The 17494-nt window shown below is 39.2% G+C and overlaps 2 protein-coding genes across 6 annotated transcripts in view; one reads left to right on the forward strand and one right to left on the reverse strand.

Moving 5' to 3' along the window:
- The window catches only part of KDM1B (lysine demethylase 1B), a 106504-nt gene extending 100046 nt beyond the window's left edge, over positions 1-6458 (forward strand). For all 4 annotated transcript variants that reach the window (XM_074398488.1, XM_010338023.3, XM_039462600.2 and 1 more), the window contains 2 exons: positions 2080-2232; positions 4525-6458. In XM_074398488.1, coding sequence (XP_074254589.1) covers positions 2080-2232; positions 4525-4608 — 237 coding nt within the window. In that variant the 3' untranslated portion in view covers positions 4609-6458. The remainder of the gene's footprint in view (positions 1-2079; positions 2233-4524) is intronic.
- A 315-nt stretch (positions 6459-6773) lies between these two features.
- The window catches only part of DEK (DEK proto-oncogene), a 36190-nt gene continuing 25469 nt past the window's right edge, over positions 6774-17494 (reverse strand). For both annotated transcript variants that reach the window (XM_039462601.2, XM_074398490.1), the window contains exons 8-11: positions 13921-14056; positions 12930-13078; positions 8776-8844; positions 6774-8333 (exon numbers count right to left, since the gene is read on the reverse strand). In XM_039462601.2, coding sequence (XP_039318535.2) covers positions 8322-8333; positions 8776-8844; positions 12930-13078; positions 13921-14056 — 366 coding nt within the window. In that variant the 3' untranslated portion in view covers positions 6774-8321. The remainder of the gene's footprint in view (positions 8334-8775; positions 8845-12929; positions 13079-13920; positions 14057-17494) is intronic.

Genomic DNA, 17494 nt, shown 5'->3' on the forward strand with positions numbered 1-17494 from the left:
AGGGCGTCCACATGGGAATTTAAGCGGGACATGGTTCTGCCTGTAACAGTGCCCTGTACCTTTTTTTTTTTTTTTTTTTTAAAAACACAACTGTGTTCCTCTTTTTTCTTCTCACATCATGCACACTTCACCTATTTAAGGATATAAAAGGCTAAGTATTCTCTACATGGATTCTTTATTTACCGAAGCCCTAGAAGCTTTGACTACAGCTTTCCTTTAAGAGGAGCCTTGTCCAGCTTTTTCTGATATGCCACACATGCAGATAGTCTCTTTTCTTTTTCCAAGCTCAGGATACTATGTTGGCCAGCGTACTAAATCTCACCATCTCTGGAGATTTGTAAATGGCCATGGCTTAGGTCTTTTTCAAATAAAGGAGCAGAAATAGAAGTGAAATGACTCAAAAGTTGCATAAAGGGGCATTCAGATATGTTGCTTATTTTATTTTAGTTATTTTTGAGATGGAGTCTCACTCTGTTGTTCTGGCTGGAGTGCAGTGGCGCAGTCTCGGCTCATTGCAACCTCTGCCTCCCAGGTTCCAGCAATTCTCCTGTCTCAGCCTCCAGAGTAGCTGGGGCTACAGGCGTTCTCCACCACACCTGACTTATTTTTGTTATTTTAGTAGAGACGGGGTTTCATCATGCTTGCCAGACTGGTCTCAAACCCCTGACCTCAACTGATCCGCTCACCTCGGCCTCCCTAAGTACTGGGATTATAGGCGTGAGTCACTGTGTGGCTGGCCTTGTTGCTAATTTTATATGAGAGGAACTATCCAGTGATATAATCCCTCGCTTGGGGTTTTTGTTCAGAAGTTTGTTTTTTATGTTATTTGTTTGGAACTTAGCACACCGTTTCCATAGAACTATTTTTCATGGTGATGCTTGTCAGAGGCCAGCTGACAAATTACAGTTGTTCTCTCTTTCTCGAGGTTTTGCTTTCACGGTTTCAGTTAGTGTGGTCAACCAAGGTCCAAAAATGTTTAATGGAAAATTCCAGAAATAGATTCATAAGTTTTCAGCCATGTACCATTCTTGAAGAGCGTGTCAATCATCTCTACAGTTTAGACGCTGCCTGCCCATGAGTCACTCAGGAACCATCTCAGTTATCAGAGCTACATTTACATACCTTTTACTTGAGTATAGTGTTACACGTGTCCTATTTTTTTTTATTAGTTATGGTCATTAGTCTCTGTCCCTAATGTATAAGTGAAACTTTATCATAGGTATGAAGAGGAGAAAACTTGTGTATATAGGATTGGTTCCGTCTGTGGTTTCAGGCATCCCCTGGAGGTCATGGAACATATTCCTGGCAAAGAAGAGGGACTGCTAGATTTTAGATGCTGTGAATGTGTAACATAGCCTTGTGTCACTGTTTTGTGGAGAGCCCTGTTGAGAATTCCAACCTGTTATCTTAAGACTCCACAGTTCTCTTTCTTCTTGGGTCAGAGACTCCTTTCTGCTGCCACACAACGGAAAAGGGAAGGCCCAAACTTTTTTTTTTTTTTTGAGACAGAGTCTCTCACTCTGTCACCCAGGCTAGAGTGCCGTGGCACCATCTCGGCTCACTGTAACCTCTACCTCCCAGGTTCAAGTGATTCTTCCGCCTCAGCCTCCTGAGTAGCTGGGATTACAGGCGTGCACCACCATGCCCGGCTCATTTTTGTATTTTTAGTAGAGATGGGGTTTCACCATGTTGGTCAGGCCGGTCTCAAAACTCCTGACCTCGTGTTCCACCCACCTCGGCCTCCCAAGGTATTGGGATTACAGGCATGAGCCACTGCGCCAGCCAAGGCCCGAACCTTAGCCATGGGTGATAGCCCCCACTAGGGAGTGTGTGTGTCCTGGGCAGAAGGAAGAGGTATAGAAGTGAGGGAATTGTGTGTGGGTGGGGCAGGAGAGGGTAAGACACAAGATACCAGCCTGGGTAGATGTAAAGGCAGCAGGAGGAACACCTTGAGAACTACTGTTTCAGAATGATACAGGAACAGACTCCAGTCCTAAACGGGGCAGAATGTGAGTTAGGCTGCACCATGTCTAAGTCCCTTCTTGATCCTACTTCGTCGTTTCTTTCTACTGGACACAGGAGGTCCCAGATCCCACAAAGTATTTTGTCACTCGGTGGAGCACAGACCCATGGATCCAGATGGCATACAGTTTTGTGAAGACAGGTGGCAGTGGAGAGGCCTACGATATCATTGCCGAGGAAATTCAAGGAACCATCTTTTTTGCCGGGGAGGTATGGATCTTGATTCCAAACCCAATTACTTGTATTTGGATTTCTTTCTTTTAACTAAAATATCTGCAGAGTTCAAAACCCAACCCAAATACTGTTGAAAGGTTTGGACCACAGACCGCAGAGGCCTTCTCAGCGTCGTCTTCTTACTCCCAGAGGCAGCCATTGTTAACCTTCCAGCTATTGCTTCTGGACTTCCCTTCCGATTTTAAAAGTGTTTTTATTGCCATGTCTCTTTTTTGTTTTCGGAGACAGGGCCTTGCTCTGTGGTCCCGACTGGAGTGCAGTGGTGCAGTGCTAGCTCACTGTACCCTCAAACTCCCAGGCTTAGGTGATCCTTCCACCTCAGCATCCCAAGTAGCTGGGACTGCAGGCATGTGCCACCAAGCCTAGTTAACTGTTTTTTTTTCTCTTTTTTGTAGAGATGGGGTCCATTGTGTTGCCTAGTCTGGCCTCAAACCCCTGTCCTTAAGCAGACATCCCACCTCAGCCTCACAGTGTTGGGATTACAGGTGTGAGCCTCCATGCCTGGCCTCTGATGCCATCTTCCGAGTTAACATTAGATATTATTGACTGCCTTCTTACTGGGTTAAAGACTTAGCCCCTTTAGTCTCTGCACCAATTGCTCAACATGGTTATTTCACACTTAGTGTTTTTGTCTACAAAACAACATCAGCTGGGTGGGTGCATTGGCTCACTCCTATAATCCCAGCACTTTGGTAGGCAGAGGCGGGCAGATCACCTGAGGCCAGGAGTTTGAGACCATCCTGGCCAACATGGTGAAACCCTGGGGATTTACTCTAAAAATACAAAAATTAGTCCGGTGTGGTGGTGCATGCCTGTAGTCCCAGCTACTCAGGAGGCTGAGGCAGGAGAATCACTTGAACCTTGGAGGTGGAGGTTGCAGTGAACTAAGATGCACTCCAGCCTGGGTGACAGAGTGAGATTCCATCTGAAAACCAGATGGCTTTGATTACTCCTTGACCTGTGAAGACCTTACTCTGTGGGACGGAGATAAAGGTTGCATGCCAAACAACAAATACCAGTTTCTGAGAGAGGGCTGTTTCAGGATACTGTGCCTTAGGGTCATAAGCATGGTTTACATAGCTTCTTGCTTTCCTTTGCTTCTTTGATGCAAATACTACCTTTTTGTTTCTTTGTGCGATGGAGTCTTGCTGTTGCCTAGGCTGGAGTGCAGTGGCACAGTCTCAGCTCACTGCAACCTCTGCCCCGGGTTCAATTTTCTTGCCTCACCCTCCTGAGGAGCTGGGATTACAGGTGTGTGCCACCACACCCAGCTAATTTTTTTTTTTAGTAGAGATGGCATTTCACCATGTTGGTCAGACTGGTCTCCAACTCCTGACCTTGTGATCTGCCCACCTCTGCCTTCCAAAGTGCTGGGATTACAGGTGTAAGCCACCACACCTGGACTACCTCTTCTAAAAACCTGTTTCTGAGGCGTCCATCCTTCACTGCCACTTTCTCCCACAGCTAGTCACTGTATTCCTACTGACTTAATCAGTCCCCCGTTCATTGAAGTCTTTGGCCCCTGGATGTTTTCCCTTCCAGCCAGCCATCAGTTTACGTGACTACATTTAACATCACTTCTCCATTTCTTATCCTTCATTTTCTGTGGTCTGTTCAGCTCCTCTTTAGCTACCCCTTTTCTCAGCCACATTTCAGACCTTGTCAGAACTACTTATCACTAATTCTGGCCGCCTCCTATCCTGTGCTCCCCTATTCTGGTTTGCTTAGTCTGTTCCCACCACAGCCATTCCTTGAGTGAGGTTCTCCTGTCACTGTTTGACTTCCTCCCATTCCAACAGCCCTCACTCACATTTTATCTTCTTCTTATTGAACTTACAGTCCCTGGTCTGTCCTTCGAGTAACTTAACTCTCTACCCACTTTTTCTGCCCATCTAGCAAAACTCCATCTGTGGCTTGGCTGAATTGGCAATCATTTTTGTACTTGTTTGCCTGTGACTGTACCAGCTACATTACTTGTCTGATGGGAGGGACTAAGGTTCTTAACTGTAGTACCTGTCACATATAGATACTTAGTACTTCAATGAGTGCTGTGTAGTACTTCAAGATAGCACACGAGCGAATCTGACAATGCACTGCAAGATAACCAAGAAAGTTCCAATGTTATGATGTGTGAGTAGTGTGAATATGCGCACACAGGAGTGGCACAGATCTTCATTTTAGACCGGACAAGGTCTAAGCTTGTTTTACCTTTTGATATCAACTCAGTTCTTTATGCATGATCTCAAATTATGTAATTATGTTTTACAGGCAACAAACAGGCATTTCCCACAAACTGTTACAGGGGCATATTTGAGTGGTGTTCGAGAAGCGAGCAAGATTGCAGCATTTTAAGAATTTGGTGGACCCAGCTTTCTTCTGTACCCCAGATGGGAAAATTGGAATGACACGTTAAACCTCAGTTTTATAAGAGGGGGAAAAAAACCCCTCTCTACGCAGCAAAACTGAAACGTTTCTAAGGTGATATGAGGTAAATCTATTATTTCATCACTCTGAAAGCACTGATCCCAAAAATCCTTATAAGCACTTATATTTAATTGCATTTTCCATAGGTTCAACTACTGCTCAAAGTCTGGATTTCAGAATAAGGCAGAATATAAGCTTCAATTGAAGCCATGGGTATGATTGTTCCATGGTTGGAAGTTCCCTTTAGATTTCACATTTTGTATGGATGATCAATTTTCATACATTGAGAAACCAAGTCAATCAAGCAGGAATCATTTTAAAAACTAGATAAAGCCATGTTTTTCGTCTGTGACAATTTGTCAATATCTTTACCAATGAGCCTTAATATTTTTTTATATAGCTCCAACATTGGACTTTTACTTAAAATTTAGATAGAAGTTTTTTTGGATACAGCACAAACTCCAGATGACAGTAAAATGAAGCCTCTAGGTATTTCTTATTGTACGTATTTTCTGCCATTGGTTTTTCAAAAGAAGTTTAAATTCAAGTATCTTTTCTGATAAAACGTTTTGGATTTACGCACTCATTGGTAAAACAGGAAAGTTTCCAGATAGGTATTGCATCATTGAGAGTGGAGCACAGTTAGTGTGGGCTTTACACTGTAGACACAGAATGTCTTTTTCTTAAAACCAAATTTGGGTGATAGAACACTTTAAATATCCTCATTTTTGGCAACCACTAGGCAAAAAACTTGTCAGAATAATTTAATCAAGGCCCCTCTCCACTTCTTTGATTTACAAGAACTGACTCAATTGCTAGGAATATTTTTGCAGACTTTTCTTTACAGTATTCCATAGGCAGGTCCACTGGAAAACTGCAGAAAAATGTGAGCTCTCCTGGTAAATACTACACATTTTATAAGCCATATTTTAAAGGCCTAAGAACATGGCAAGTACTTTTTTCTTTTTTTAAAACTCTTATGGCAGAAAACCATTTACTGATCTCATTGTAAAATAAACACGGGTTTCAGGGTCTTCAGGATGCCGATTTTGCCAAAAACTTCAGTTTACAGGTTAGAAATAAGCTTTTGTTTTCAAATCGTTAAACAATTCTTTAATTATATTGGTGTGCTAAAAAAAAAAGTGGGGAGGACTAAAGATGACTTTAAGGAGACTTTTCAAAATACTATTTAAAAATTTTAAAAGGTCAGTTTATAACGAATACCTAAGACAAATAATGTACAGTGAAACTTTGGCATTTAAGATACCATGCCTCGCGCCCTTCCCCCCCCACCAAAGTATGGTCCAAAAAAAGCCAACAGCTGTATATCTACGTTAACCCAAGACAACCCTGATATTTTGGTTACTTGTTGAGACTCATTGGTACTGACTGCCAAGTCTTCTGTTTTAAAGTATTGTGTATTAAAACGTTTAGACAGCATGTGTTTTAAAGCGATAAATGCAAAATGTCAAGTTTGAAATGGCTTCAGTAAATTATTACTTTAGTTTCTGGGCACTTTGAACTGTGCTACAAGTAGGGGGAAAACCTACTTAAAGTATGGCAAATGTGTGTTTTACATTTCTTATCAAGTGACATACTCATTTGACTTTCTGTTTAAGGAGCCATGGTACTTTTTTCTTGAGTTACTTGGATGTTTTTTCAGTGCCATCTGAAGATTTTGTAATTGAGTAGCAGTATATACACAAATTTCCAGTGTTTTAACTACAGTTCATGAACAGCTGGTGTAAAACTACTTAATAAAAAACTAGGCTTTCAAATGCAGTGTGTACTGTAGTGGTGACCCATCCGTTAATAAGTGTGCTCAAGAACTTTCGTTAAGAATCACTCGACTTCCTCACTTCCATACTCTCTGCATCACCACTTATCTGTATAGTAAACGGTCATAAAGTATTAACCTTAACACATAGTTCTGTGAAGTCACGCCAAGAAAATGGTCCGTTATCGCAAAAGAGTACTCCAAATTGTACAGGTTATAGGGCTGAATCCATTTCAAAATCCCTGTTCTGAATTATTCACCATAGGGAAGGAAATGCTCTATAAACCTATAAGACAACAAATCCAAGACACTTAAACCACCAGTGATTTATTTTTATTGACAAGGTTTATAAGAACAACTATTTAAAATCAAAGGCCAATTATTAGGTCTCATTTAGTTGCTTATTTCATTCATTCCCTGGTGTCTGAATAACTGTCAAGAAACTAGTCGAACCTGTGAAAATACCTGTTAACATTTAACATTTTTATATATTTCTGTTCTATGATGCAGGTATTTTTAAACAATTATTTGGTACATCAAATATCTCATTCTGTCATAAGTAGCATGTTTTAAAATTCAGATTTAATAAACTGATTTAAGACACCAAATTTGAAAGACAAAGTCAGTGTCATTCAGGAGTGGTCCATTATATTGATAATCTAGAATCCTGATTAGCCAAACTTTAAAAGCCAAGAGCCCCAACTCCAGAAACACACTAACGTCTTTGATGTAGAAGTACATGATCATGTTTGAAACACCCTTTGTAAGAGATATCCACCACTGCCTGCAACATTATATTCTAGCATTATTATCTGGTACTTTATTCCTAATTATGAAGGTGGCTAGGATTCCAGTAAATATCAGCATTTTATATGGGCAAAAGCAGTTAATAAAAATTGGTTCATTTAAGCCAAATGTGCTTGTACATAACCCCACCATTTCCCAAAGTTTTTGAAGCTTTGATGTGTTGATTTTTGGTCTGTCCTTAATATAAAATGTACTTACAGACACTTTTACAGAGTTAATACTAAAGTTACAAATTGATGACACTTGGGAGGCAAAGCAGGAGAACTGTCTATTCCTTCAGTGTTCCCATCACTGAATTGACTTTCACTGCTCCATCATACTGTCTAGCTGAACACTGACGTTCCATAGTCTACCGTAGTCTACAACTCTAAGGATACCTACCTATGTGAGTTTAAAAAGTGATCTGCACAAAAGAAATAAAAAAACTATATACAACAAATTGGTTTTTAAAAATACAAAAATAACATCTGTCACTTTTGTCATGCTGACAATTTGACATATATACACATGCAAGAGAAAACTTCCAATTCAGTCATCTGGACAACTGTTGCTTGTATATTTTTAATATGATGAACACACTGCCATTGAATTTTCACATGACGATGTGTATTCAAAATATTTCATATACTAAATACTGCAGTATCTGTGTGTATAAATGCAGTATCTGTGTGTATAAATGCCAGTCATAATAGTTTTTGTTCTACTTGATTTAAAAGTATGTCTTAAGCAAGCTAATGTTAAGTGCACTAAAAACCACAACAGTTCAAGAATCTATGATGACCTTATATAAAGAAATCCAAAATTTACAAAATACACCTATAAAAGCAAGTAATAATTAATGCCATGCAAGATTTCAAACTAAAAATGGCATAGAAATGCAATTTAAAACAGCAAACTCAAATTCACATCAACACTCAAGATAAAAAGGTCAGCAGTAAGTTCTACTAACATTGCTTAACAAGATTTAGAAAAGGAAATACATTCTCTTTGCTGGTATAATGGTATAAATCCGATCTTCAAATCTATGAGAACGAGTCATCTTCTCTGTCCTCTTACCTCAAGAAATTAGCTATAATGAAAGAAACATTTTGCCATAAATCATAAGCCTATATTCCATTTTTCCATATCTATTTTACTATCTTGACCTGCAAAAATCACTTGGGATGAACACAGAATTGTAGCTACCTGCTGATCTTCCTCTCACCTTTGCCTGGTAGAGAGGAACTTGTCCTCAAGTATTTGTGAGAGCAACTTTGAGATGCCCAGCTACCCATGTACCATGAGTCCACATCTTCATCTGAGTTCATGTCTTGTAACTAATTGTTCAAACTTTAATTTTAAGCTTTAAAGTAGGAATGAGAAGAAATATATTTCCCTATGTATTACGAAGAAATGTGAGGATCAAATGTGATATTTAATGACATAAATATTTTGAAAAATACGGAGTATTTTACGTAATGACTTTTGCCTTATATTTCTAAAGTAAACTTGAAAAAGATGGAAATATTTACCTCTTTTACAGTTGTTTTTATGAAATCTTTTCTTTCAGTTAAATCATAAGCAGGATAATTTTCATAGACCTATGCATAGTGAAAAGGAAAAACAATGTTAAAAGCAGACTTTTAAATCCAGTAATATTCTTTGTCTTAGAATTTAAAAGCAAGGAATCTGCTATGTATAAATAGCTACAACTATTCCAACAGTCCTCTGGTTCACCCATATAGAATTCTACTGCAAATGAGTATTTTAATAATACTGTATATGATGCGGAAAACTAGTGTGCAAACATTCTCGATGCTTTCAGGCTGAGAGTTTGGGATGAATTAATAAAGCCAGGTGCGGTGGTTCACGAATGTAATCCAAACACTCTGGGAAACCTACGTGGGAAGATCACTTGAGCCCAGGAATTCAAAACCAGCCTGGGCAATTGTTGAGACCCCATCTCTACGCCAGGCATGGTGATGCATGCTTGTAGTCCCAGCTACTCGGCAGGCTGAGGCAGGAGGATGGCTTGGGCCCAGGAAGTTGACGTTGCAGTGGGCTGTGTTGGTGGCACTGCATTCCAGCTTGGACCACAAAATGAGACCTTGTCTCAAAAACAAACCCAACAAATAAGGGTAAAGAAAACATCTAGATAGATCTAGATAGATATTAGATAAGTGAACTAAGCTGTTTGTGTTGGCAAGTCATCTGCCACTTGTCTTTTAGAGAACGTTGCTTTCTTCTCCAACCCTTGTTATCATCCGACACTCTACCTACAATTCCACAACCTGAAATGCAATGAACCGCATCCTCTACTCCACTGCTCAATCCCTCTTCCTAAAGTTAAAACGTAAGACCCAGGTGGTCTCAAGAGTCCACTACTCCTAAAATTTGACTCTAAATTTCTCCCTTTTGTCAACTTTTTCAGTCCTATTATACTTGCTGCTTGACTTCAAGTCCTGACTTGATGTCAAATTGACTCGATAAGCTCAGTCTGTAAGAACCTGCAAGCTTTACTTCTACTGCACAGCTCAGGGTCAGCGACTTTTTCTGTAAAGGGCTAGATGGTACAAATAGTTTCAACTCTGCCAGTCAGTCTCTGTCACAACTACTCAACTCACAACTACTCAACCATGCGCTGTAGTGGCAATGCAGCCACAGACAATCGTTAATAGATGTGGCTATGAATGTTAAATCAACAGATGTGGCTATGTAATAAAATTCTGCTTACAAAACCAGGTGACAGAATAGATTTGGCACACAGGCTGTAGTTTGCTACTCCTCCAAAATACGGCTGATCATTTAAATTACTCTTAATTGTTTGCCCTGTTCTTTTCCTGCAAAACCCCAATCCTGAATTGGTCTAACTACTCATTTTTCTATGCTTAAGCTCAGACTACAGATTGCTGTGGGAAAGCAGCTTTGAAGAGACTGGTCCCATTTTCAGTTCATGGCATCAATTCATCTCCAAAGGCTCCTCCCGAGATGACCCATCCCCAGAGTCAAGCTCTCCTTTCATTCTCACCAATGGCAGTTTCATCTCCTTACTCAAGTGTCTCACACTCCTGCTGTCAGCCAAAGCCATTATTAGAAATCCTTCCATTTTCTGACAGCTCTTTCCCCTCCAGTTGTATCTGGATTCATCAATGGTTCTTAATTTTCTTTGCCTCCACAGGCAAATCTCCTGTAACTTCTCCTTTCCCACCAAAATGCTTTCTCCCCTACTCCATTTACCTGTTTTCCTTACAAAGAAGGTTGCTTGAAACAGATGTACTTTGTTCATCGTCCTCACTATTCATGAATAATCTTGCTTTTACCACCCTATGTCATCATCGTCTCCTAACTGCAGACTCCAAAAAAGGTCAGGTCCTTCTCACCTGACCCCTCCATGCTGTCATTAATCCCTTTTTTTACATGAAGGTATTCACAAAAATCCTTTTAATAGACAGAGGTAATTTCTCCTTGACTTCCTCTCCTCTCCACCTTATCCTTCTCTCCCTTCAGAAGATCAGTTTTGGTGTATAATCTTCCAGAACTTTATACAAACACATGTGTATATATATAAATGGCAAAAGGGTTTTTCGGTATTTACATATATGGAATAATCCATCTGTATGCTTTAAAAATTTAACAATACCTGGTTTTTCCAAGTTCTTTTGAACTAATACATAGTATTCCAAAACATGGATGTAGCATAGCTTAAGCATTTCCTACCGAACATTTACCTTGTTTCTAATTTTTCAGCGCTGAACATTACTATAATGGTTTTGGTGAAGATGTTACTGTATAGTTAGGATAGAGACCTAGAAATGGAACTGCTGGTTAAAGGGCATTGCAATTCAAAGATCCTACCTACTGTCCTCCAAAGAAGCAGTTACAACTTAAAGCATGAGAACATCTGTTTCCCTAATTATCCTGGGCAACAAGGAAAACTGCCAATCTTCCTAATTTTTTGTCAGTTTAACAAACAAAACTATTTCCTTTTAATTCCTATCTCCCTATTTAGTAGGGAAAGTTGAGTGTTTTATAAGTTTTTTTTTGGTATTCTTTCTGTGAATTGCCCCTCTGTATCTATTGCCCATTGTCTCACTGTCCCATAAGCTAGTCACCCTTTTCTCTTTTTTTTGAGATGGAGTCTTGCTCTGTCAGGCTGGAGTGCAGTGGCCCGATCTCAGCTCACTGCAACTTCCCTCTCCCGGGTTCAAGCAATTTCCCTGCCTCAGCCTCCTGAGTAGTTGGGACTCCAGGCACCTGCTACCATGCCCAGCTAATTTTTTTGTATTAGAGACGGGGGTGGTCGTCTTAAATCTCCTGACCTCCTGATCCACCTGCCTCAGCCCCCAAAGTGCTGGGATTATAGACCTGGGCTACCGCACCTGGCCTCCCTTTTCTTAATTGCTGCCATCTTCCCTCAGCCCCACCTTCCAAAAACCGCCTTGTCTCCTGGCTTCACAGCAACACTCCCTCTGGCCTTTTATCACAGGGGTCCCCAGCCTTTGGGACACGAACCTGTACCAGTCAGTGGCCTCTTACAAACCAGGCCACACAACAAAAGGTGAGCAGCGGGTGAGAGAAATTTCACCCGTGTTTATAGCCGCTCCCCACTGCTTGTATTACTGCCTGAGCGCTGCCTGTCAGATCAGCAGTGGCATGAGATTCTCACAGGAGCATGATCCCCAGGTGAACAGCACATGAGAGGGATCTAGGTTGTGCTCCTTACAAGAATCTAATGCCTGATGATCTGTCAGTCTCCCATCACCACAAGATGGGACTGTCTAATTGCAGGAAAACAAGCTCAAGGTTCCTACTGAATCTACATTATATGTTGACTTGTATAATCACTTCATTATGTATTACAATGTAATAGTAATAAAGTACACAATAAATGTAATGTGCTTGAATCATTCTGATACCAGCCCCCAAAATCCAAGGAAAAACTGTCTTCCATTAAAACAATTCCTGGCCTCAAGCAGTTTTCTAGCTTCGGCCTATCAAAGTGCTGGGATTATAGGCGTGAGCCACCACATTCAGATTCTACCTGTAACATTTAGCCCAGTGCCTGAAATGTAGCAGAGGATCAACGAATGATGAATGAATAAACAATAACGTCCTTAAAAAAAAGCATAAACTATTTCACTTTTGATACATTTGAAATTGTAATTTTATTTTACCACAACAGACAAGATTCTAAAACTTCCACAAAATCCCTATGGAATCATATTCAAGACTAGGCCACTTTATTTCCCAAGATGTATTAGAAATATTAGAAAAATGCCACAGAAATCTGAGTTAAGAAACTATAACAGCTCATTTGCCACACTACCAAGAATAAGGCGGTTCATGAGATTCTGCTGCTTTAACATAAAGTAAGAATGCACCAACAGAAACAACCTCCAGATTGGAAAAAACAAAGTTTCCTATGTGGTTTGGAATGCATCGCTTTAATCTTATTCACTCTAATTTCATTCATTCTAATGTTATTTACAAAAATAACTCCATTAGGACAGAGTTTGACTATTTTATTTAAAGTAGTATCCCAGCAGCTGTAAGAAGATCTAGCATACAGTAGTTCAATAAATATTTCTTTACTAAGTGAATGCATGTAAGTATTTAGCTTCAAATTAAGACAGGTGAAAGAATTTTTCTAGCAAAAGCAAAATAATCTAAACATTTATCTAATTACCTTTTTGCAAATCTGTTTCATTGTGACTTCTTCCAAGTTAGCACTGGCCAGTAATTTCTTTATTGTTTCCTTTAACTCTTCGTCTGTAGGGGGTTTCTTCAACTTTTTAATTAAAGGTTCATCATCTGAACTATCCTCAGATTCACTTTCTAAAAGTAATACATTTTATTAAATATGAATAATTTTTCTTACATAGCAAATTAATATTTAACAAAGGTTGAGATGAATTTTAAGCTTTCAACAGATTCTCAAAGGGGTACTGGATCCAAAAAACTATAAATCACTACTCTGTAAGTTACCTATAAAACATGCACACAAATTTTATGTCGACTTGAAAAATCAAAAACTAAAAAGCTGGTATACAGGTTGGGCATCCCTAATCCAAAAATCAAAAATGTGAAATGTTCCCAAATCCAGCATTTCAGAGCACTAACATGACACCAACTATAGACACTCACATTATTGTGAGATAATTCCACACCCGACCTCATGTGACGGGTCGCAGTCAAAACTTGGTTTCAGGCCAAGGGCAGTGATCCATGCCTGTAATCCCAGCGCTCTGGGAGGCCAAGGTAGGAGACTCGCTTGAGTCCAGCAGTTCAAGGCTGCAATAAGCTGTAATGGTACCACTGCAATAAATACTTTATTTAATTGAAGTATTGAACCAGGCTATGTAAGAAGAATATGAAACATAAATAAATTTCATATTTAAACAGGGTCCCATCTGCAAGACACATACATACATACATACATATATATATATATATATATATATATATATATTTTTTTTTTTTTTTTTTTTTTTTTGTGCAAGATCTGAATTACTTCCTGTCCCAAGCATTTCAGATAAGGGATTTTCCACCTGTATTACTTCTTGCAACCATGTTCTTTTCAGTTTACTTATTTCACCCACACTCTTACGGACTACGTACAACATGTTAATATATGCTGTTATCTTTAAAGTTGCTGATTAATGTTATTTCTAACATACCTTTTTTGGAACTGTTCTGATTCTTCTTGGTGGTGCTGCTATCTGCTTTCTTGACATTAGCACTTTTCACAGATTTTTTACTTTTAGGAGTAGCTTTCTGTTTAGGTTTTTCTCTTTTAGCTGTCTTTTTTGGTGGCTGTTAGAAAAGCAACAGTACACATACTGATGAGAGTCAATGCTATCCCTCTACTTCCCCTACACCCCTTAACAATATTAGAGAAAATAAGTATATTTGATATCACCAATTAAAAATTATTTTTGAGAGATGACCAATATACAACAAATTATTTTATCCCAGCACAATTCTAACTAAGCATGACAAATCACAATCACACACAAAATAGAGATGCCCACATTTATTCTGTACTACGGATAAAAAAATATATGTACATTACTCAATCTTAGGGGGGAACCCCTAAATATAGATACTATTATCTTCTCTTACTTATGTTCCCTCTCTCTCACTAGACTTTTAAAAATTTTTTTATTTTTTAAGACTGAGTCTCTCTATGCTGCCCTGGCTGGAGTACAGTGGCATGATCCTGGTTCACAGCAACCTTCGTGCCTCCCCAGTTCAAGGGATTCTCTTGTCTGTAATTTCTAGTAGCTGGGATTGGTGAAACCCCATCGCTAGTAAAAATACAAAAATCAGCTGGTGTGGGTTGGCTGATTTTTGTATTTTTAGTAGCGATGGAGTTTTGCCATGTTGGCCAGGCTGGTCTTGAACTCCTGACCTCAGGTGACCCATTTGCTTTGGTGTCCCAAAGTGCTGAGATTACAGGTGTGAGCCAACACACCTGGCTTAGAATCCTCTTGTGTTTGCTGATGTTTCCCTAACTCCTAAAATAGTCTCTGGTACCTAGTAGTTGCTCAGTAAATACTCATGATTGTATGAGGAAACAGTCTCAGTGAGGTTATCTTGTCCACAGTCAAATTAATAAAGAGGCAAGATTCAAAGACAGGTGTGACTCTAGAACTTTTGTTTTTAAACACTAAGCCATAGCTAATTAGACAAAAACAAAATACATAAATACAGATAGATTAAAATGACAGGCCAGGAGTGGTGGCTTACATCTATAATCCCAGCACTTTGGGAGGCCGAGGTGGGCAGATCACGAGGGAAGTGACTGGGACCATCCTGGCCAACATGGTGAAACCCCTTCTCTACTAAAAATACAAAAATTAGCTGGGCATGGTGGCATGCACCTGTAGTCCCAGCTACTCAGGAGGCCAATGCAGGAGAACTGCTTGAACCCAGGAGCCAGAGGTTTCAGTGAGCCAAGATTGAGCCACTGCACTCTACTCTGGCGACCGAGCAAGACTCCATCTCAAAAAAAACCCAAAAAAACAAAAAAAATCAGAGTTCATAGTTACTTTGTCTCATGTGGAGCCTATGAAATTAGAAGTGTTAATTCTTAATATTCCCAAAGGAAAGCATCCTATTAAATTCTCCCCTTTACACACCAAAACTACTGCAAATCACTTGACAGAATGTTTCTCCAGATGTTTCACACTCTTGATTCCTGAGTGTTAACATCGTAAGTCAACCTGTTTTTAAGGACATAAGCAGTGTGTTGAACCCATCCTTTAAAGTATACAGATCTGTTCCAAAAGTTAAGTGGCCTCAAGCTATTGATTGGATTTTAGTGTCTTTTTTTTTTATTTTTTTTTTTGCTCCTGTTACCCAGGCTGGAGTGCAATCGTGTGATCTTGGCTCACCTCAATCTCCGCCTCCTGGGTTCAGGCAATTCTCCTGCTTCAGCCTCCTGAGTAGCTGGGATTACAGGCACGCGCCACCATGCCCAGCTAATTTTTTGTATTTTTAGTAGAAATGGGGTTTCACCATGTTGACCAGGATGGTCTCGAAATCTTCACCTCATGATCCACCCACCTCGGCCTCCCAAAGTGCTGCTGGGGTTACAGGCTTGAGCCACTGCACCTGGCTTTTTTTTTTTTTTTTTTTAAAAGAAGTAGTTTTGCTATGTGGCCCAAGCTAGACTCAATTCTCCCACCTCCGCCTCCTGAGTAGTTAGGACTACAGGCACACACCACCTCACCCAAGTGGATTTTAGTGTTTGTCCTTCGTTTTGCTAAAATACCATCGCTATAGCTATTTAAATAAGCCTATCATCACTTATTTAAATAGCTTGCACTACCTCAATAATATACCACTGGCTGGGAAGTATGTAGTTTAAGTGCTACTAAAAAATACATTTATAAGGTGTCAAGGGGCTCACACAATTCTAAAAATAAGCACATGAACTGTCCCATGGACTTTTGCTACTTAGAGGCCATTTTAACTTACTTCCTAATTCTAAGAGATGTTCTAGATGGTGGGGGTTGTGGGGCAAGTATCAATGATTTCTCAGTTTTTTTATGACAAATGTTTTACGGTTTATTAAGTGTACACCTAGTTCACATGAACTATATATTAGGCTCTGAAAACGAATCCTAAAAATTCTTAATTCTTTAGTGCACTTAATACACAGAATAAAATAATCACGATTATGTATCATTTTTTAGTTAAAGGGTAATAAAATCTGGACTTGTGGGTACAAGAAACTAAGTTATTACTGAAAGGGTTGAAGAGGCTGAGCAAAATAAACAATATTATCAGTAATTACTCAATCTCCATTCAAATTAAAAAATTAGAATTAATGAAAGTACTTCCAAGGCCTTTTAAGGCCTGCTATTAAAATTTTAGATGGAATACACAACCTGACATCATTTTAAAATCTGCAAATTGCGAGTAGTGACAATTTGACAAAGCATAAACATTTACAGTAAAAAATAAATAACAAGCCATTTCCATAACATTTTTCTTCTGATAACAAACAAAACCACATCTTTCTGCATTTCACATATGCTGTAATTGGTAATGTTCTACAGTTTTTCTAAATGGACATCTAGCCTGTCATCTATTAAAATTTCTAAAAGACTGCAAACATACTGCACAAGCACTCAAAAAAAAAATATAATAGTTCAAAGAGTGCAGGCTCTAAAGGCAAGCCACCTCATTTCAAATTCCAGCCCCAGCAGATCTCTGCGCTCTTGCCTCCACATTTACAAAATAAGAGAAACAACAGTTCCTATGGTTTTATGGGGAGTAAGTAGATGCATTAACACATGCAAGAATTTTTGGTAGTACCTGGCAGACAGTATAACACACTAAACAGTAACTATTATTACTGAGTGCTTCCTTCTGTAGAATGAGAAATTACTTCATTATACAAATATAATTTCATCTAACAACTTAAAGTTTCTAAGTGTTTTCAAAAAGACCGGTGCGGTGTCTCAATCCTGTAATCCCAACACTTTAGGAGGCTGAGATGGGAGGATCACTTGAGGCCACAGATTTGAGAAAAGCCTGGGTAAAATCACAAGACCCTTTTCCTAAAAAACTAATTTTCTTTCTTTAAAAAAAACAAACAAACCAGGATACACAGAATGGAAATTATAAACACAGTGAGACAGACTCAATAACAACTTTTTTAACTAGCCATGATATATCACACTTATTTCACATAATGGTAGATATGACTTGGCCCACAAACATCTATAGTAATACGTTATG

This window comes from Saimiri boliviensis, chromosome 4, assembly GCF_048565385.1.
Source record: "Saimiri boliviensis isolate mSaiBol1 chromosome 4, mSaiBol1.pri, whole genome shotgun sequence".
In the NCBI taxonomy this organism is placed as follows: domain Eukaryota; kingdom Metazoa; phylum Chordata; class Mammalia; order Primates; family Cebidae; genus Saimiri; species Saimiri boliviensis.